We start from the raw sequence: 20,907 nt of genomic DNA, 5'->3' as shown, positions 1-20,907 counted from the left end.
GTCCCCCTTTGGCTCGGGTTCCCTGCCCCTCCCCCTTCCCGGAGCCCCGAGGGGCCGGAGCTCCTGGCGGTGCCGTATCCTGACGGTGGCTTTCTCCCGGGTCTGTAAGTGCGGAGGCGGCTGGAGCGCCGGGCAGGGGTACGGGGTCTCTCAAGAGGGAGCCCCCTTGGGGCCCTAGATTGGCTGGGACCTGCTCTGGGATGGGGTCGAGGAGCTGGCCTAGGCCGGGGGAAACTTAAGGAACCCTTGACCCGGCCGATGCTGTGCCCCGCCCCTTTCCCTTCCCCGCGCCTGGAGTGGGGAGCCTAACTATGCCCTAGGGACCTCTTCCTGGGACCCCAGCCCAGGGCCCAGCAGTTGGCTTGGACGCCTGACTCTGGCATCTTGTAAGAAGTGCCAGAGCTGAGGCGCTGGCAAGGCCTCAGTGCCAGCCCGCTAGACTCACTATGCGTGCTGACCTAGGTTACACTTTTGCCGGGGTTTCCCCCAAATCGGCCACTGGCCACAGCACCTTTTCTATTACTGACTCTATGCCAGGCACGGGGGCTTCGTAAGATACCCTTCCAGTTTTCCAGGGTCAAGTTTGGGAGCCAGATATAAACAAATAATTACTCTTGCGATATATATATCAGTCGTGTATGTGTGAACTGCTTAAAGGGCAGTTGCTAGGAAAGCTGAAGAATGAAATTGACGTCTAAATGGGGAGGATAAAGTGGAGAAGAGCTTTTCAGGCAGAAGGAACAGTTTGCAAGGCTGTGAAGGAATGACTGAGGGTAAATTGTATGTGAAGAGGAGGAAATAGGGGGCTCTTGTGCATAGGATGAGATAAGAGGCTGGGCAAGTAGGCTGAGGTCCAGATAGTGAAAGGTTTAACCCTAAAAGAGATGGGTAGTTTTTAAGGAGGTTTAAGCAGGAGACTTATACAGTCAGATTTGCTCTGTAGAAAGCCACGTTGTTCTAGAAGTCAGTCTATAGAAAAGGAACGTATAAGCTGATTATGGATTCTTCAGGTAATGTCTGGGTATTCGTATTGGAAATTCTTTTGAAGCAGTAATGGGATAAGCCTAGTGAAAGCTAATGAAGTCCTGAAATGGAGTTATGACAGTGTAACTGGAAAGAAGGGAAGTATGCTGGAGTGAATGATGTGAAGACTCCGTAATAAATTGGATGTTGAGGGGTAAAGAGGTAGCAAAGCTGATTCCTAGGTTTTAGGCCTTTGGTATTTGGAGAATGTTGATGCCGTTATCAGCAACAAAACCATAATCAGTGTAGAGTGCAAATTTATTTTTTGGATATATTGAATTAAAGGTATAATAGAATAGCCACATAAAACTCTCCAGTAAAGAGTTGGAAATGAAAATCCGCAGCTCAACCCCAGTGTTGTAGCTAGAGGTAAAAGTTTGAGAAGTTTGGGTTATTGGTATCAAAGTAGAAGCTGTGGTGATATTTGGCATCAGGAAGTAAGTAGTGAGAAAGATGGGAATATTTGGGGAGAATGGCTGCATTTATGAAGCAGAAAGAGGAATTGGTGGGACAGCAAAAACAGAGGTAGGGGATAATGTATAAAAGTGCAGGGTCCAAGAAGACCCAGAATCAAGAGAAGAAAATTTTGAGGAAGGTGCATGGGACAATGCATGCAGAGCATTTGGGGAATGAGAAAAAAAAAAAAAAAAAAAAAAGATTGCATTTCTTTAGTTAGAGATCATTAGTGGGGCGCCTGACTGGCTCTGTCCATAGAGCATTTGGCTCTTGATCTTGGGGTCAAGAGTTCGAGCCCTAGGTTGAGCATAGAGATTACTTAAAAAAAGAGAGAGATCATTAGAGACCTTTTAAAAAACAATTTTAGTAGAGTGATGAGGTGGTGATATATGAAATAATGGGGACCTCAACTGGTTTGGTGTTAAATGAGAATGAGAAAAGAGCACATGTGAAGGATTTCACAAAGAAAGTTGACAGGCTTTATTTGTTTATTCACCTAACAAATGCTTATCAAGCACATTCCAGACACTGTTCTAAGCTCTTTAAAACATTAACCTAATTTTTAATTTCCCATAACAACCCTATGAAGTAATATTACTATTTGACAGTTGGGAAAACTGAAGCACAGAAGTGGTTAATTAACTTGCCCAGGATCACACAACTAGTAAAGTGGTTGAACAGGGTTTTGATCCTAGGAAATATGGCTTCAGAAACCATTGTTTAATCCACTGCACTAAGCAGTGACTGAATATGGGCTGACAGGAATGGGAAAAATTTAGGCAAAGATAGATTCATTGATAAAAAAATTGAGAGGCTTGGAAGGAGATCCGAATTGAGCAGGTAAGTAATGGGCTTATGTTTGTATTATATATTTGATTTTTATTTCTCTTTTTCTGTCTTAGATCCTATTCAAGTCAGTGCCATTTTAGGTCAGTTTCTTTCACAATTAGGTCAATTTATGCCATACTTTCATTGATCACTTACTATGTATAATTGGGTCTCCTCTTCAGCTTTGCACCCATGTCTAGCGAGGTAATGGATCTTCCCCATTATGTCATGTAGGATTCTCTGGCTAAACGTTTTAAGACCAGACCCATTTTCATCCCCTCTAATATTCCCTAGCTTATTGAGTGGCAATCTGCCAAATTAATCCAGTCATTCAAGTCTAATGTCTTGGAGTCATCTTAAACTATCCTTTCTTGAACCCCACCTTGGTCAGCAGTCCATCAGTTCTTTGAAATATCTCTCAAATCTGTTTCCTCTCTGTATCCATATGATTGTTGTCAATGTTCAGGCCCTCATTATTTCTATCTCGATCTATTAGAGTAATAGCATACCACCTCCTTCATGTCCACTGTTCTCAGAGGTATTCTTCACTGATACTTACTTTTGATTTGCTGGGTTTTAGACAGTGCAGGAGTTTAGGCATCATACATTTCATATGATAGAATAGTGGCCTAGGGCAGGTACTTTTGAGTAGCTTGAGGTAAAGTTAAGTTTGGTTAAGGTTGGCCATGAGGATGGGGATTTTGAGATTTTTTTTTTAGAGAATGTAGGGGCGCCTGGGTGGCTCAGTGAGTTAAGCGTGTGACTCTTGATTTCGGCTCAGGTTATGATCTCACAAATCGTGAGTTCAAGCCCTGTGTCTGGCTCCACGCTGACAGTGCAGAGCCTGTTTGGGATTCTCTCATTCTCTCTTTCTCTCTCTCTGCCCCTCTCCTGCTAGCACACATATGCACCCTCTCTCGTTCTCAAAATAAATAAAGTTAAAAATTTTTTTTCCAAGGAAGATATATTTCTGTGTATATTACTTAAAATTAAAAGTAAAAACAAAATAAAAGATTGAGAATTTGGGAAAATGTAGTGCCATAAAAGTTACCCATAAGAAGAAAAAGATTGAGGCTTACAGAGATAAAGGCTGTAATATAATGTAACCTTTTTGAAAATGAAGTATGGTGTTAATGAGAGACAAAGAAAAATTTCCACATAGTTATGAGTGCTAAGTTGAAAGATAAGGGTACTTTCATGAGGTAGATGAGAAAAGAGACTGACCTACGGCTTGGGAGTTTAGTATATGGAATAAAAAAGTTTTCCTTGTAAGTGGTTATTAGAGGCATTTGAAATAAGAAACCTGGTTGGAGCGCCTGGGTGGCTCAGTCGGTTGAACCTCTGACTTCGACTCGGGTGGTGAGTTTGAGCCCTGCATCAGGCTTGCTGCTGTCAGCGCAGAGCCCCTTTCAGATATTCTGTCCACTTCTCTTTCTGCCCCTTCCCCGCTCATGCTCGCTCTCTCTCTCAGTCAAAAAGAAATAAATATTTTTTTTAAAAATTAAATAAGAAACTTGGATATTTTCTCATTGCTTGTAGCACAGCAATAAACATTGTCCAACTTAGAATATCCATTGATCCTTTTTGGTTACTCCTGTTTGAACAGGAATTTTCAGATCAGTTGGCACATTTGTTATGGAGATAATTATGAAAGAATTGTATAAATATAACAAAGAGAAAGTGATCTTTTAAAAAAAATGTTTATTTTGAGAGAGCGTGCGCGTGCACGCAAGCGGGGGAAGGGGCAGAGAGGGAGAGAGAGACTGAGAATCCCAAGCAGGTCCCACACTGTGAGTGCATGGCCTGATGTGGGCCTTGAACCCACGAACTGTAGGATCATGACCTGAAATGAAATCAAGAGTTGGATGCTTAACCAACTGAGCCACACAGGCGCCCCAGAAAAAGTGATCTTAAGTGAGAATACTCCTATTACATTGATGTGTGAGAAATAGGTCATTCAGAGCTTGCTAATAGAAACTGGGCAGTATGCAGATATAATTGCAATCACCTAGGCAATGGATGATAAGGGCCTGAACTGTGGCAATGCTGGAATAAAGAGAGAATTTGGAAGTCATTCTGTGAAAAGAATCAACAATGTGGTGACCAAGTCCCTCTTTACCTGATAAGTTCTTTACTTTTAGTTACTAGAAACTCTACTATAATCTAGAATTATGTGAGTGATTTTTATGAAATTTAGGAAAAACTACTACTATGCTTAGAAGTTAACTATAGTCCCTTTTATTTGCAAATGACATCAGACTTAGTATACAAATACAAATACACAAAAGATGGGAAAATAACATAACATAGGTGACAAACAAAGATAAAAAACAAGGCTGAGGGAATAAAATGCAATCAAGAATACGACTCGTACCCAAATGGTTTCCTATTAAAGTTCTCTAGAGTTGACACAAATTTGGCTTTACATTGTACTCTTTTGTTTTTTAACTTAAACCTTTTATTGAAGCATAACTGAATACACAAAAGTATGAAAATCATAACTGTACAGCTGAATGGATATGAGAAAGGAAGTCTGAGCAGTTACCCAGTTAACATTATTCATAAAACTTCAGCTAGTCTTGTTTCATACATGGATTTTGGCATCACGTAGCTTGGGCCCAATTTCCAGCTCTAACACTTAATACTTTCCACCTCTCATAAGTTGAACAAGTTGCTTATATCCTCCAAGACTTCATATGCAAAATGGAGATGATAATAATACCTACCTCTTAGAGATTTTGAGGATTAGGTGGGTCAATTTAGGTAAAGCACTTAGCACTATACCTGGGACATAGCAAGGATTCAATAAAGATTAGCTACTATTTCTCAAGTTTATAAGAAACACAGTTATTCCTTTCTATTTTGACATTTTTCAAAAGTAAAAAAAAATATATGTATATACATATGTGTATATATATGTATATGTATATATGTGTATATATATGTATATATGTGTATATATATGTATATGTGTATATATATATGTATATATATGTGTGTATATATGTGTATATATATATATATATTTAAAATTTGGTTTTACATTGTCAAAGCCATTTTGGAAACAAACCCAAGAAAAAGTTTCCCCAGGACACTCAAAAGCAGAAAAGATGATAATGAAGAGCATCTCTACCATAGTACAATAATGATTTCATAGGGAACATTAAAGAGTTAATTATTGTGCTGGTCTTGTTGAATGAGCTGTATAAAAAGTAACAGTTGTGGGACACCTGGGTGGCTCAGTCCAGTGGCAGGCATGGGACTTCGGCTCAGGTCATGATCTTGTGGTTTGTGAGTTCGATCCCCACTTCGGGCTTTGTGCTGGCAGCTCAGAGCCTGGAGCCTGCTTCAGATTCTGTGTCTCCCTCTCTCTCTGCCCCTCCCCCATTCCCTCTCCCTCTCTCTCTCACTTTCTCTCTCTCTCTCTCTCTCAAAAATAAATAAGCATTTAAGAAAAAATTTTTAATAAAAATATTAAAAAAACAAGTAACAGTTGGTCCTTGCCCTCAAATAACTAAAATTGTATTGAAAAGAGAAACTAGTAACAGCAATTGATTAAGGGATAAACTACGTGGCCCAGAAATAAGAGTGTATCAAAGACAGCCAATAGAGTGCACTGACACATATTAGGGAAAACTTAAAGTAAACAGAACAATTTTCCTCATATTCTGAGACTAGAGCAGAGCAATCAAAGCCAGCACTTTCTTTGGGTAACTGTTGGGCTGCTCTCGCTGTTAAGTTTCTTGAGGCTGATTGATAGGAAGTACTCCAGCTCCTCATCTTTGGAGCTTCAAGGAACAGTTATTTCTGAGGATAGTTGTCTCAAACACTGTGTGTATTGTCATCCTATAGATGGAAGCAATTAATGATCATTTTTGGGTATGTGTAGAAAAATACTGACCTGAGGGTGACTAAGGACAAGCTAAACTCTAAGAAAGAATGCCCCTTTTGTTTGGCCACTTGAAACAACAGTCATTTTTATAACTTCTGGTTATAAATTGGGGCATTCACTGTTTCCAGAATGACTGAATTAGGATACTGTGATTGCTAAAACTAACCAGTGATAATACAGTTTTGCTGGTTTCTTTTTTGATATGTTTCTTGTATCTCCTAGATTTTTTCCTTTTTGATATTCACCATCTTTTCTCTGATGCTGCATTTGCTTCTCTGCCTCCTTCCTCTCTCATTTTTATTGTAATTATTCATACCTGTACATTCAGAATGCCATACAAAGGAAAAGTTCATTTATGTCTGTATATGTTTGTTAATATACCTGTGCCATACCAGTTCCCCCTCCTACATTTCACCTCTTTCAGTGATAGTTTCATTCAGTTGAACTCTTAAGTTTGAAACCTTTATACATCCCTTTTTTTTTTTTTCATTCTCTGGATCTAGTCATTTACCAAGTTCCTCAAAATATCTTTTACTATTTTTCTTTACCTCTTATTCCCACTTTCATTCCTTTCTAGGCTTTCGTGGCCTCAGAGCCGTAATGCTTTCACAGACTGAGCTGATCTTCCTAACAGCAATTCTTCCTTCTTTCTGCTGTCAGATCCTGTAGGTTCAAGAAATACCAACTGAGCACCTACTATATGTTTAGTACAATATTTAGGTGATGGGAATACACACCAGTTTGAACAGAAGAGGTTCTGGCCAGTAATGTGGCTGCAATAAGTAGAATTTAAAGCAAAAGGAAAAAGTGTTTTGCCCTAGAAGATGCAGGTTCCCAGCATCAGACTCATTGAGTGGGGTGGAGATGTTTCCCTCTAATGCCATGAAGCTTGCAGTTGGAGGGGAAGGAACGGGTACTGTATTTAATAAAGTATTTTGAGTGTTAACGTTGGAAGTGCTATGCGATATGTCCAGTAAAGACAACTGTTTTAGTGTAAGAGGTTAGGTATGGGCCTCAAGAAATAAAATAAAGGAGTCATAGGGTGCCTGGCTGGCTGTCTCAATAGGTAGAGTGTCTGACTCTCGCTCTCAGGGTCATGAGTTTGAGCCCCATGTTGGGTGTAGAGATTACAAGGAAGGAAGGAAGGAAGGAAGGAAGGAAGGAAGGAAGGGAGGGAGGGAGGAAGGGAGGGAGGGAGGGAGGGAGGAAGGAAGAAGAGTCCGTATTAGAGTAGTGCTCTAGACTAAAGAGAGAACTGCAACTGTGCTAAGAGCTGGAGTCAATAGAGTGCTGCCATGCACTATGAGTTTGTATGCAGTATGAATAAGATCTGGACTCTGCTTCAGGAGCTGATGTTCTATGAGCCTTGCTTAGTCACTGTTGTAGAAGATAAGATTGTAAAGATTGGGCTTCAGGATCCAGATGTGGCCAAGCACAGCTGGTTGTCTCATGTGATTTTCCACTATAGAGTTGATGAATGCACAAAATTCAAGGTAAATTTATTGATGCACTAAGATTATTTCTCAAGAGCAGAGCTGATATACCTGATGTCACAGAAGACTGCTGCATAAACAGGCTGCCAGTTTACTTTTTTTTATAATGACTAGGGGACTGGAATTATCCTGTTGGCATGGCTAATTCATTCTTCCCTATAGAGAGACACATGGGAAGCCAAATTACCAGAAAATCATTTAGGGAGTTTGGAATCAAAACATAGGGACTTTCTCCAAGGGATATACTACGTAAAGGGACAGAAAGGCAGAGAGTTTGGCAAAGACCCCTTCTCCATGGTTGAATGCATTACACCAATGTTTACCTTAATTATTATGAAGTTTACTTCATCAGTTTATACTCAAAGGTTAGTCTTCATCCAGGAGACAATGGGAAGTCACAGAAGGATTTTAGGCGGGGGTTAGATATAATCAGAGCCAACATTTTTGAAAGCTGACATGTGGTATAGAAGCTGGATTAGAAGGTACAGAAGCTGGAGCCCAAGGAACATTTATGATCCTATTCTAATAGTCCAGTTGATGAGTAATGATAGATAAAGAGGGATAAAGAAGAAGAACAAAATCTCTAAGCTATTCATTTGATTGACTTTATTCCTACTCAGATTCCCACCAAGTGGCTCATCTGGGTTTTCTATATCAAATATTTTGTTTAGTTTCTATATCAAGAAATGTTTGAGTTATATTTGTCCAAAATGCACAGGATAAAGACCTGTGCCTTTGATACTGTGTAAACATTGTCCCTTTAAGTTTGTGACTTTCAGTTTATTGCAGAAATGCCTGTATGAATAAATTCCCATCAGTTTAAATAGAAGAGGATTTACCAAGGGATGGGGCAAGCAATGTCACTGCAGTTCTTTAAAATAGAAAGCAAAGAGGGGCGCCTGGGTGGTTCAGTTGGTTAAGCATCTGACTCTTGATTTTGGCTCAGGTCATAATCTCATGGTTTGTGAATTCAAGCCTCACGTTGGACTCTGTGCTGGCAACACAGAGCCTGCTTGGGATTCTCTCTCTTCCTCTTTGTCCACTCCTCCCCTACTTGTGCTCTCACCATCTCTCTCTCAAAATAAATAAATAGAACTTAAAAAAAAAAAGACATTATTTTAAAAAATAGAAAGCAAAGGAAAACATTTTGTCTTTGAAGAAGCAGGATTTCACAGTATCATGCAAAAGAAAACAGTTACTTTGTTATTACTTGCTGGGATGTTTTCAGTTTGTTTTTGAAACCTGATAAAATTCTGATTTGAGAAGCAAGAAAATGCTCTTGGAGTAACTCAAACACTGTTCTTGTATTAAGTATCTTAAAAAGTTGAATGGATGCCAAGCCATGTACACTAATACAAGTCCACTCCTTAGGTGCAATTGACACTTGATGTTGGTAAGGACTAATTTTTAACAGCCTTTGAAAGCTGTTACACTAGCTTCCTCTTTCAAGGAAAATATCATTTGGATACATACAAAGAGATATGACAACACAAATTTGGTTTTGGAAGGAAAAATCCAGGTTTCTTAATTGTTTGAATTTTCTTAAATTCATCCTTTTTACATTTCTGTTCTTTAGGTCTGCCAAAATGTCTGAAAGATCAGATCTCCTTCACTTCAAGTTTGAAAATTATGGAGATTCAATGTTACAAAAAATGAACAAATTAAGAGAAGAGAATAAATTTTGTGATGTTACAGTTCTCATAGATGATATTGAGGTACAGGGGCATAAAATTGTGTTTGCTGCAGGTTCCCCCTTCTTAAGAGACCAGTTTTTACTGAATGATTCCAGAGAGGTGAAAATCTCCATATTGCAGAGTTCCGAAGTGGGGAGACAATTGCTCTTATCCTGTTATAGTGGTGTGCTGGAATTCCCTGAAATGGAACTGGTCAATTACTTGACTGCTGCAAGTTTTCTTCAGATGAGCCACATTGTAGAACGGTGCACACAGGCCTTGTGGAAGTTTATAAAGCCAAAACAACCAATGGATAGTAAAGAGGGATGTGAACCACAGAGTGCTTCTCCCCAGTCAAAAGAACAGCAGGGAGATGCCAGAGGCTCCCCAAAACAGGATTCACCTTGTATTCATCCATCTGAAGACAGTATGGATATGGAGGACAGTGATATTCAGATTGTTAAGGTAGAATCTATTGGGGATGTATCTGAGGTTAGAAGTAAAAAAGATCAGAACCAGTTTATTTCTTCTGAACCCACTGCTTTACATTCATCAGAGCCCCAGCATTCCCTGATAAATTCAACTGTGGAAAACAGAGTAAGTGAAATAGAACAAAACCATCTCCACAATTATGCCCTCTCTTACGCAGGCAGTGATAATATCATCATGGCCTCAAAAGATGTCTTTGGGCCTAATATTCGAGGTGTAGACAAAGGCCTACAGTGGCATCACCAGTGCCCAAAGTGTACCAGGGTGTTTCGTCACCTGGAGAACTACGCCAACCATTTAAAAATGCACAAACTCTTTATGTGTCTACTCTGCGGCAAGACTTTTACTCAGAAAGGCAACCTTCATCGACACATGCGTGTGCATGCCGGCATTAAACCTTTCCAGTGTAAGATCTGTGGGAAAACCTTTTCTCAGAAGTGTTCCTTACAGGATCATCTTAACCTTCACAGTGGAGATAAGCCCCATAAGTGTAACTATTGTGACATGGTTTTTGCACATAAGCCAGTTTTGAGGAAACATCTTAAACAGCTGCATGGCAAAAACAGTTTTGATAATGCCAATGAAAGAAATGTGCAAGACCTCACAGTGGATTTTGATTCTTTTGCATGTACAACAGTCTCAGACTCTAAAGGGTGTCAGCCACAGCCTGATGCAACACAGGTCCTGGATGCAGGTAAACTGGCCCAAGCTGTCTTGAACTTAAGAAACGATAGTACTTGTGTGAATTGAGTAGGGGCTTTATGCTCACAACTTAGAACTGACTGCAAACGTGGCAATAGTCTTGAATCTTTTTAGGAGTGATTTTGCTAGTTTGACTTCTCCAAAGCCTCTGTGCAGGTTGTAGGGGTGAGTCAAAGCACTAACAGACCAGGCAACTTACCACTTGGAGTGGTCTTGCCTTCCTTTTGCCCTCTCCCATTTCGTGTTTTGAATTATTTATCCTGTGATGTCTGTTTTACTTTTCCAAGGAGTATTCCGTTTGTCTACCTAACATTGACCTTTGTTTTAGACCGACACTATTTTAGGCTTTTCACTGGGCACATCCTGAGGGTACCAGTGAGTTAATAACATCACCTATGGTCCACTAATAGATGCTGTGCTAAGAGAAGTGAATAGTATTTTTCTTTGGCAGAAAACAGGCTGAGATATAAGAGGATATTGCTCTTGGCCTGAATATGTCATAAAACTTCTGGCTGCCTATTGTTAATTGCCTATTGATAATGAATCTGCCTCCTACCATTTGTACTTGTCTTGGAGCTGGCTATGAAGTATTTTGGGTTGTTCTGTGCTCTTTTCAACAGTATTATAGCCCAACTTCATGTCACTGTGTTGTTCACATAGACCAGAGTACAATGTTTTCGGCAACACCTACAGACAAATAGTTAGCATGAGAAGCATAATTAACAAAGGATAGAAGTACAATTTACAATAGCACTTACATGGGAGGTCTTCCCGAAAAGAAGCCAAATGCTTATAATTAATGTGTATCGTACTTGTTGATGCTTTTCAAATCAGGATTGCCCCAGGCACACTGAAAATGTGCTAAAGTATAATGGTCTCTCTCAAAAGAGGCTATTTGGGAGTCAGTCTCTGGATTGTTTTAGAAGTTAGCCTTCCGAAAGGTGAGTTTGGCCTTCAGAGTTTTGTCTGTTGTACTGTAATAATCTCTGTATCCTCATTTCTTCATGTACACTAGTTTCTAAGATGGATGAAAAAAGTGGATCACAGAAGGAGCAATTGGGTTTTTGCATTCAGATAGTCCTAAAAAGGTACATAGTCCTACCTTGCCATGTTTGATAGATCACTAATGCAGAATTGATATATGGAAAGACACAATTGTTTTTCCTAAAGCACATGTTATAGTTCAGAAAGAAAATTTTGAGTCTTAGTAGTTTTTGACTCATGAATTAGATTTAGGTAATAGGAGTCTTAGGGTCCCTTAGAGAATCTTTAAGCGATCATATACTCCACCTCTTTTATTTAAGCTGGGGTATCCAAAGCCCAAAGAGGTGGCCTGGCCAAGGTTGGCCAAAGTAGAGAAGTGACTAAAAATATGAGCTAATCTCTCCTTATTTCTCACTATCTCTTAGCTTAAAAAGATTTAGTACATGATCAAGGGTATTATTATCAGCAAAAAGCTCCTAGTTTGTGCTTCACTTTTTGGAATCCCTGTTGGCTTTTTGAGACAGCCCAGGTTTTACAAACAAAACATCACAGGAAGGATGTATTTTTGTTAATTATTTTTTTGGTTAGGATGAATATTACATTCTGCTCAAGCAAGTGATTGATTTGCTAGATGGTGGTCAGGGAGAAAAAAGACAAGTAAGAATAATGTGAGAAGGAAACAAATGTGAATCTGATTTTGTCTGGAAGCAGTGTTTATTTAGTTTCCATTGGGCTTTTGTTTTTACTTTTGAGCTATGAGAATGCATGTACAGATAAACCAAAACTTGAGTTTAACTTGAATAGTCACAGGGAATTCTTCGAGCTGTTATAATTTGATGCATTTACATGTGAATCTGATTTGAGGTATAATTTCTACCTTTTGTTAAAATCCTTAAAATGAGAATAAAATTGAGTGATAAGACTAATAGGTATCTTATGCCCAAAGTCACTCATTTTATGGTTTCATGATGCTACCTAGCATTCTGATTTTTATATGATCCAGCCAAAGAGTACCAGTTCTATGCAACAGTGAGACATTAATGTTAACCAGTGTTTCTCTGAACATCATTTCATCATAGGGAAATAGGAAGTTGGAGTGCTTCCTTCACTTACATTCATGTCCTGTTTTTGTTACTGGTTTGAAGACTAAAAGACATGAGTTCAATATGATTGGTCTCTTTGGTTGGAGACTATTTCTGGGTTCATTGAGTCATTTGAGAAACATTTATTGGGTACCTTTGTTGCCAGGCACTATGCTAGATACTGAGGATATTGAAGGTAAGATTGCTAAGGTCCCTGCCCTCACAGAGCTTATGGTCTCATGTGGTCTCATATGGTCTCATGTGGTCTTAGAGAAGGTGATTTTATACTGGGAATAATAAAGAAAATGCCTTGCTTTCTTTGATCACTTAAAATCAGCATCTTGATGGGGTTTTTTAATCAGTAAAACTGGTTCTCACCTTTTGCAACTGCAAACCACTGAAGTGATTTACAGTCTCCTCCATTTCTTGGCTGGAGAGGTGTTTTGTTTCTGTGAGACATTTTCTTAATTTTGGTGGGACTTGACTTTTCTCCTTTATACATGTTTCTTAGATTGTATTTCAAAGTGGTCAAGTTACTGATATCAAATACATTTTATAAGGGAAGATGACTTTCAAAACTAGTCATATTCTTATAGAGAAGAAAGGTTTTCTAAAACCTTAGTCATTCTGCATTTGTATTTTATGGATCCCCAAGATAATTAGAAAGGACTCTCTTTACCATAACTTGGTTTTTAAAAAATTACCGTGTCACCATTATTTATTTATTTAATTTTAAAGACAAACTCCAAACTGAAGTGGCTCTGAAGTAAATCAGATGTGGTTTTGTTTTAGTTTCTTTATTAGAAGATCTATAAATGGTGACCAGAGTCACCACTTCTAAAAGATTGTCCTAAACAAACAAACCAGAATATTTTATTTCAGCTGGTGAATAGCTGTTCTAAGTCTGTTGTATGTTAGACATACTATGAACTACCTCTTCACTTATTATGGGGAAGTTTCCTTAATAAAAGTGTGACAATTAAATCTGTGGTGTCAGTGGTTTCTTTTTTCTCTCCCTTCTGCTTTCCTTTTCAATTGCCTGAATTTGAAAAAGAAATGCTTTCTTCACTCCTATTGTTTATTAATCAAGCACGCTGAGCTTGGCCTCCGAAGCAAATCTGGTTAACCAGAAATTGTTAGTTGGGTCAGTTACTTCCAGGAGAACCTGTTGACTGAAGGGTAGAGCTACTGCTTTTCAGAATTGGTTCAGAACATAACTTCATTTGGAAAATACCTGATGCCTACTCAGTGCCAGATTTAGGGAATGCGGAGATCATAAATCACTGTCCTAAATACCTCCGATCAGATGGGTCACAGATTTCATTACAGGTATGATAATTGCAATAATGAAGGCGGCCAAAGGGTTTACAGGCTCCCAACGGGGAGCCAACTAATTCAAGGGCAGTTCAGGATGGCTTCAGGGATGACGTGATTTATGAACAAGATTTTGAAGGATGATAGGGAGGAGGATGGATAGGGCACGTGGGAGGAAGCAGCCCCAAGAGTTAAGATACAAGGGCTGGGTTCGACCAGAACTGGTGGGTGGGGAACGGGGACACGCGAAGGATTGGTAAAGTGAGATCCAGAGGTGGGAGTCAGATCCTGATGGTCATTAGCTAGGCAATCTCGAATGTTGGTCCCCATGGCAGTCTCCTCTCCTCTCCTCTGCCACCTTTGAAATTGTAGAAGGCCGAGTGAGGAAAACCCGGCCCGGCCCGTAACAGCCCATGAGGGCCTCCCAGCGGTTCCGGCGCAGGGTATTCCGAATAGGTGCGCTGTACCCCAGTTCACAACCCGTCTGCGATACGGACGTTGGGGAGAACTCACGAAGGGGAACGGTCGCGTGCCGAAACTGGGGCAGGAGAGATGGGATTTGCCGGAATTCGGGTGCCTCTCTGTCATTCCAGGAGCGGGGGGAGTGAGGAAGGGAGACTGTCTCAGGATGTCCTTCCGGGACGCCAGCCCACCCCAGTGAGGAGCGGAGCTAGTTGACACCGGATGTGTTTCCTCCCAGGCTAAGTCCACCTTCCGGCCTAGGCCGCCGCTGCTGCGGAAAGCTGCTTTCTGGCTCTCTGAGTCGGTGAGTTAGCGCGATCGGGACGGGCCGGTGGGGAAGCCTGAAGAGGGCGAGGTGGAGGAGGAAGGCCCCTAAGCGCGGGCGGGGAGGTTGGACTGGTGCTACAACCCTTTGGGCGACAAGGCCTACGGTCTTGGCGGGCTTAGCTCGGGAAGAACCCGTGTGTGGCGAGCTGCAGGATCTTCCAGGCCAGCTGGGGTCCGGGTCGGTTCAACAGATGTTCCCTCAGCAGCGCCTGTTCTGTGCCGGCCCCTGCGTTCGCTGCGGGAACTCAGATGAACCAGGCACCTTTTCGTGGTGCTTTTCGGAGGAACTGACTGTTGGAGAGACCGAAGGAGGAGTCAACAGCGGTCTTAAGTGATTTGGGGGCTTAAAGGAGCCACATCACTAGCTGAAAAGAGGACCTGGAAGCGCAAACATAACATGTGCAAAAGTGTATTCGGGTCTTCTTGTCTGGGCAGTGGTGAAAATCTCAATATGGAAGGAGCTCAGATGAAAAATCGAGAAAAGATAACGCCTTAAAGATGGTTAGGACCAAATCGTGAATGATCTTCTATCTGCTAAAAAGAGTAGGCTGTTCTGGAGGTAGAGGAGAACAATGGAGAATTTAAAGTAGAAGAGAGTAAAAAAAAAAAAAAATTTAAAAGATGTTAGTTCTGGTGGCACTGAGGAGGCTGGGAATATGGGAGAGTGTGGTATCAAGGAGACCTGTTGAAAGACCTTGCAGTGGTCCCCCCGGGGAACAGAATGAGGACCTGCAGTACTGACGGGGAATAGGAAGCTTGGAGATTCCATTAAGGTTTCTAATGTGGGAGACTATGTTAAGTCCTCTTACTCGTAGGTATTAACAGTGTCCTGGACCACAATATAGATAAAATTTAGCCAAGAAGAAAAACAGAAACTGTTAAGTACAACTCCGTATAATAAGTACTGTAACAAAAATATGAAAAGTGTGTTAAGAGATCATAGAGAAATGTGTTCTAATTTTCTGGGTTGTGAGACGGTGGCATAGGGTTTCGCTCTTCGTACTCAGATTAGAATTTGAGTCTTCTTTTACCCAATTCAGGTCTGGGATTTGTGTTTGTTTTTACCATCACAGTGTAGGAAAGCATTTCCTCTCTTTACATCAATGTTTGTGTTTTATTTTGCTTAGATTGTGACCATGGCTGCTGAATCCGATGTCCTGCATTTCCAGTTTGAACAGCAAGGAGATGTAGTCTTGCAGAAAATGAATCTCTTGAGACAGCAGAATTTATTTTGTGATGTGTCAATTTATATTAATGACACCGAGTTCCAGGGGCACAAGGTGATTTTAGCTGCTTGCTCCACTTTCATGAGAGATCAGTTTTTACTTACGCAGTCAAAACATGTCAGAATCACCATCTTGCAGAGTGCAGAAGTTGGCAGAAAACTGTTGCTGTCTTGCTATACAGGAGCACTTGAAGTTAAAAGGAAAGAGCTTTTGAAATATTTGACTGCTGCTAGTTACCTGCAGATGGTTCACATTGTGGAAAAGTGCACAGAAGCTTTGTCAAAGTATCTGGAAATTGATCTTTCTATGAAAAATAACAATCAGCATACCGACCTGTGTCAGTCCTCTGATCCAGATGTTAAAAATGAAGAAGAAAATTCAGATAAAGACTGTGAGATAATTGAAATTTCAGAAGACAGTCCCATAAACGTAGATTTTCACGTAAAAGAAGAAGAAAGCAATGTTTTACAGTCTACAGCAGAGTTGACATCAGAGAGGAAGGAAATGAAGTCACCAGAGCTGTCTTCAGTAGATATTGGTTTTAAAGATAATGAAATTTGTATCCTCCATGTGGAATCTATCAGTACTGCTGGTGTAGAAAATGAGCAGTTTTCACAGCCTTGTACCTCTTCAAAAGCAACCATGTATTTCTCTGAAACACAGCATTCACTGATCAATTCTACAGTTGAGAGCAGAGTGGCAGAAGTTCCTGGGAATCAAGATCAGAGCTTATTCTGTGAGAATACTGAAGGAAGTCATGGTACAGTGAATGAGATTCAGAACCTGGAGGATGCTTATTCACTGAGGCACCAGTGCCCCAGGTGTCCCCGAGGATTTCTTCACGTTGAAAACTATCTGCGCCACCTTAAGATGCATAAACTGTTCTTGTGCTTACAGTGCGGGAAAACATTTACACAGAAGAAAAATCTCAACCGGCACATTCGAGGGCACATGGGCATACGGCCCTTTCAGTGCACTGTGTGCTTGAAGACCTTTACTGCCAAAAGCACACTTCAGGACCACTTGAACATACACAGTGGAGATCGCCCATACAAATGCCACTGTTGTGACATGGATTTCAAGCACAAATCTGCCCTCAAAAAGCACTTAACCTCTGTCCATGGCAGAAGTAGTAGTGAAAAACTACCCAGGCATGATCTCAAAAGGCAAAATCTACTATAATTAGAACCACACCTTGCTATGTAAGCCTTGTATCGTTCTGTTAGGCAAGTTTTTCTATAGAAATGCAGCAGTATAGTTATACTGCATTCCCCTCCTCCCCCATCTTTGGGTCTTAATTTTGGTCTGCCTACACGTGTTATTCTTTCTGAACTTCTACGAACAGTTCCAAAGTGTGGGAGACATGATAAAGCTAATGGGATGCTGTCTTATCTCATGTATTATATGTAAGTCCCAGTGGTATAACTAGAGAAATAATGTTCCTGTCTTAAATATTCTTGATTCTAGTGACAGAGGATCCAGCAGTATTTCTAGGTTCTGATTTTGAGTCTCTAGATAAATGATATAAATGTAAAATCCCAACCATATAATAATTTTTAGGAATTAGGATAACAGGAAGAGAAAATAACTTAAAAAAAACCGCTATGATCCATTATTAGTTCTTTGTAGAACTAGCGAAATATATATATATATAGATACACATATTACATATATGTGTGTGTGTATCTATATATATATTTACAAACTACTGTTGGATTCTTAACTAAGTACCAAGGTACTTGTTTTAAACTGTAAGGGAACACACTTCAAATTCACTTGGGAGTAGAGGAATTTCCTTGTATGTGGGCTAATCTTAAAATGATGTTTCCATGACTTGTTAGTATACATAATTTAGAAGTGATTAATTGGGCCCAGGTTTCTCAATTTTATTTAACAGAGTTGTATTTAGTAATTTTATGACCAGTGAAATTATACCATTGGCATGAAACTCTGAAAAATTTCTTTTAGAAATTCCAATTTTGGGGCACCTGGGTGGCTTAGTCAGTTAAACATCTGACTTCAACCCAGGCCATGATCTCATAGTTTGTGAGTTCAAGCCCCACTTTGGGCTCTGTGCTAACAGCTTGGGGCCTGGCGCCTGCTTCAGATTCTGTGTCTCCCTCTGTCTGTTCCTCCCCCAGCTGTGCTCAGTCTCTCTCTAAAAAATAAACATTAAGGAGAAAAATCCCAACTTACCAAAGATATTCTTTCTATTCTTTCTTTCCTTTTTAAAATTTATTTTATTTTCTAGTTAACATGTAGTAAAACTGACCTTTGTTTTTGGTCTACATGTCCATGAATTTTAATTCATGTAAATTTGTGCAACCACCACTGCAATCAGGATACAGAACATTCCATCATCCCTAAAAACTCCCTTATGATGCCCCTTTGTAGTCAACTCCTCCACCTGTCTCTAAATCCTGGCAATAGTTCTCCATTGTGTAATATTGCTTTTTGTGGATTGTCAGAATGGAATCTTCTGGTGTTCCCTTGTGAGACGATTTTTTCACCAAACAGAATGACTTTGAGAGTCATCCACTTTGTGTGTATTTTAATAATTTATTCCGTTTTTACTTTTTTTTAAAAAACTTATTTTTCATGTTTATTTATTTTGAGAGAGAGAACACGAGCAGGGGAGGGGCAGAGATGGAGAGAGAGAGAGAGAGAGAGAGAGAGAGAATCCCAAGAAGGCTCCTCACTGTCAGTGCAGAGCCTGACACGGGGCTCAATCCCACAAACTGCGAGATCATGACCTGAGCCGAAATCAAGAGCTGGGCAGTCAACCAACTGAGCCACCCAGGCGCCCTTCCCTTTTTCACTTTAAGTTGGCCATATATATTATGTTGTTGTCACTAGATGAATAGTTTAAATATGGCTAGCTATTAGTGTTCTCTTAATTATTAATAACTTCATGTATATTAATGCATTTTTCATTTACCACAAGTTGACAAAAATCCTAACCATTCCTAGAGTTTCTGTATTTCCAGAAATGAGCCAAAAGCAAAACCATGACTGTATGATTATTTTAGTGAAAGTAATATTTTTTATTGTGTTATGAGCCATTGCTCTCTACTCTCCCTGTGTACAAATAACACGAGACTTTTAATTGTCATAACAAAGATTAAAATCTATTGCAGGGAAAATCATACTCTCTAAAATGCAGGAACTACTTTTAGTAAAGAAGCCTGACTGGATACATCTTACTTTCAAAATGTTCTGTTCCTCCTGTACTCACCTCAACTTTATGTAGAATTTCTGCTATCTCTAGGTTCTGTTGAAGCCCTTCCACATTTGAAAATGTAATATACTTTGTACCATTTATAAGAATTTTGTGATTGATCACATGTTGATTGTTACAAATGTTAAATATCCTTTTTTGTGATATTTTTGGGAAAAATATATTCTCCATAGAATTTAACTCTGGGAGAGACTTTAAAGAGTCCAGCTCTCATCTTTGATAAGAAAACCAACTTCATATCCCTTCCCCTATGTCCTTAGTGACATTGGACAGGTCACTTCTCTATCAGTTTTTCTTAAACTTATATATAAAACAATAAATTTCAACTTGGTAATTTCTAAAATCATTTCCAGGTCTAAAGTTCTCATGATTTTATATTTAAATCTTCCTGAGTTCCTAAGAACAGAGAAGAGGGGAAAGCAAGAGAGGAGAGTTTTGTGTCTTTATGAATGTTGCTATTTGAGTACTACTTTGGAGACAGAATTTTTCTAAACTAAGTAGTGTTTTTCTTCCACTGGAGAACATGATAGTACATTTAATTTTCTTTCCCATTTGACCTATAATTGACCATTTGTAGGTATGAAAACATTTTTCTTTCAGAAATAGTTTGTGATTGAAGTACTTTTCTTATGTTGCTTCCTAGGATGAAATTTTGTGGGGGAGGGATGGAGATGGGAGGGAAGGGTAAAAGAATAGTAATAAACTGTTTTTTTAGGAATTGGTATCTACTATCTTTGCTGTTTGAAAAAAAAATTATGGTTGAACTATGTTTAAGTTTTATGTGTGCCTTGTAAGATTCTTGTGACATTTTTGGTAAGCACTTTGAGATATCTGCTTGGGGGGAAGGGTTGTTTTGTGAAAGTGATGGTTGTTATTTATTTTTATTTATTCCTGTCCAGTAGCACACAGTGATCTCAGAACATTCCTAGAGAGTGTCTATTTGCATGATGTATATAAACAATTCCAGGAAAATAGAATCTTTTGAAAAATGCAGGTATGGCAAAGTAAAGTGTTGAATTTATTCATTTAAAACATTCACTTTTAGTTGTTTGTGTTTCTGATATGATGGGGAAAGATACAACATGTTTGAGTTCCGCCTCTTCATTTACTGCATTAATGTATAAAGGATCTTGGAAAGGTAGGTTGTTTACTTTGGTATAAGAGAAAATCCTTGCTGTTTTTCCTTGGATGTAACTATTCTATATGTTTACATAAGAAAAAATAAACTGGAGATAGGAATGGAGAACTTTGTGTTTTGTCTACATCTGTGAATTTTATGGAATGAAACTATTTCTTCTGCCTGTTCATTTGCTCAACAAATATTTATGGAATCCTTACAGTAGTACTAGAAGTTAGATATACAGACAAAAATCCCTGGTCTCATGAAGCTTGTATTTTAGTGGAGGGAGAAAGACAGTAAACAAGTAAAATCAATGTATATCAGATTTTTTTTTTTAATTTTTTTTTCAACGTTTATTTATTTTTGGGACAGAGAGAGACAGAGCATGAACGGGGGAGGGGCAGAGAGAGAGGGAGACACAGAATCGGAAACAGGCTCCAGGCTCTGAGCCATCAGCCCAGAGCCCGACGCGGGGCTCGAACTTGCGGACCGCGAGATCGTGACCTGGCTGAAGTCGGACGCTTAACCGACTGCGCCACCCAGGCGCCCCATTGTATATCAGATTTTGAAAACAGACTTGGAGGAAATAAAGCAGGGA

General features: G+C 39.7%; 2 protein-coding genes across 5 annotated transcripts; both read left to right on the top strand.

The window, feature by feature from the left end:
- Positions 1-21: 21 nt before the first annotated feature.
- ZBTB26 (zinc finger and BTB domain containing 26) lies at positions 22-13,606 on the top strand. 2 transcript variants are annotated; one of them, XM_030294513.1, is made up of 2 exons: positions 22-104; positions 9,269-13,606. In XM_030294513.1, the coding sequence occupies exon 2, from the start codon at positions 9,279-9,281 to the stop codon at positions 10,602-10,604; it is 1,326 nt and encodes a 441-aa protein (XP_030150373.1). In that variant the 5' UTR covers positions 22-104; positions 9,269-9,278; the 3' UTR covers positions 10,605-13,606. The 2 variants fall into 2 exon arrangements, with proteins under 2 accessions (XP_030150373.1, XP_030150371.1); XM_030294511.1 differs by having other exon boundaries at positions 37-100.
- Positions 55-17,974, top strand: ZBTB6 (zinc finger and BTB domain containing 6). 3 transcript variants are annotated; one of them, XM_030294518.1, is made up of 2 exons: positions 55-104; positions 15,853-17,974. In XM_030294518.1, the coding sequence occupies exon 2, from the start codon at positions 15,862-15,864 to the stop codon at positions 17,131-17,133; it is 1,272 nt and encodes a 423-aa protein (XP_030150378.1). In that variant the 5' UTR covers positions 55-104; positions 15,853-15,861; the 3' UTR covers positions 17,134-17,974. The 3 variants fall into 3 exon arrangements, with proteins under 3 accessions (XP_030150378.1, XP_030150377.1, XP_030150376.1); XM_030294517.1 differs by lacking the exon at positions 55-104 and adding an exon at positions 14,143-14,702; XM_030294516.2 differs by lacking the exon at positions 55-104 and adding an exon at positions 15,097-15,226.
- Positions 17,975-20,907: the final 2,933 nt, after the last annotated feature.

This window comes from Lynx canadensis, chromosome D4 (assembly GCF_007474595.2).
Source record: "Lynx canadensis isolate LIC74 chromosome D4, mLynCan4.pri.v2, whole genome shotgun sequence".
Classification (NCBI taxonomy): domain Eukaryota; kingdom Metazoa; phylum Chordata; class Mammalia; order Carnivora; family Felidae; genus Lynx; species Lynx canadensis.
Note: the sequence above shows the minus strand (reverse complement) of the source record. Positions and strands in the feature narration are given on the sequence as shown.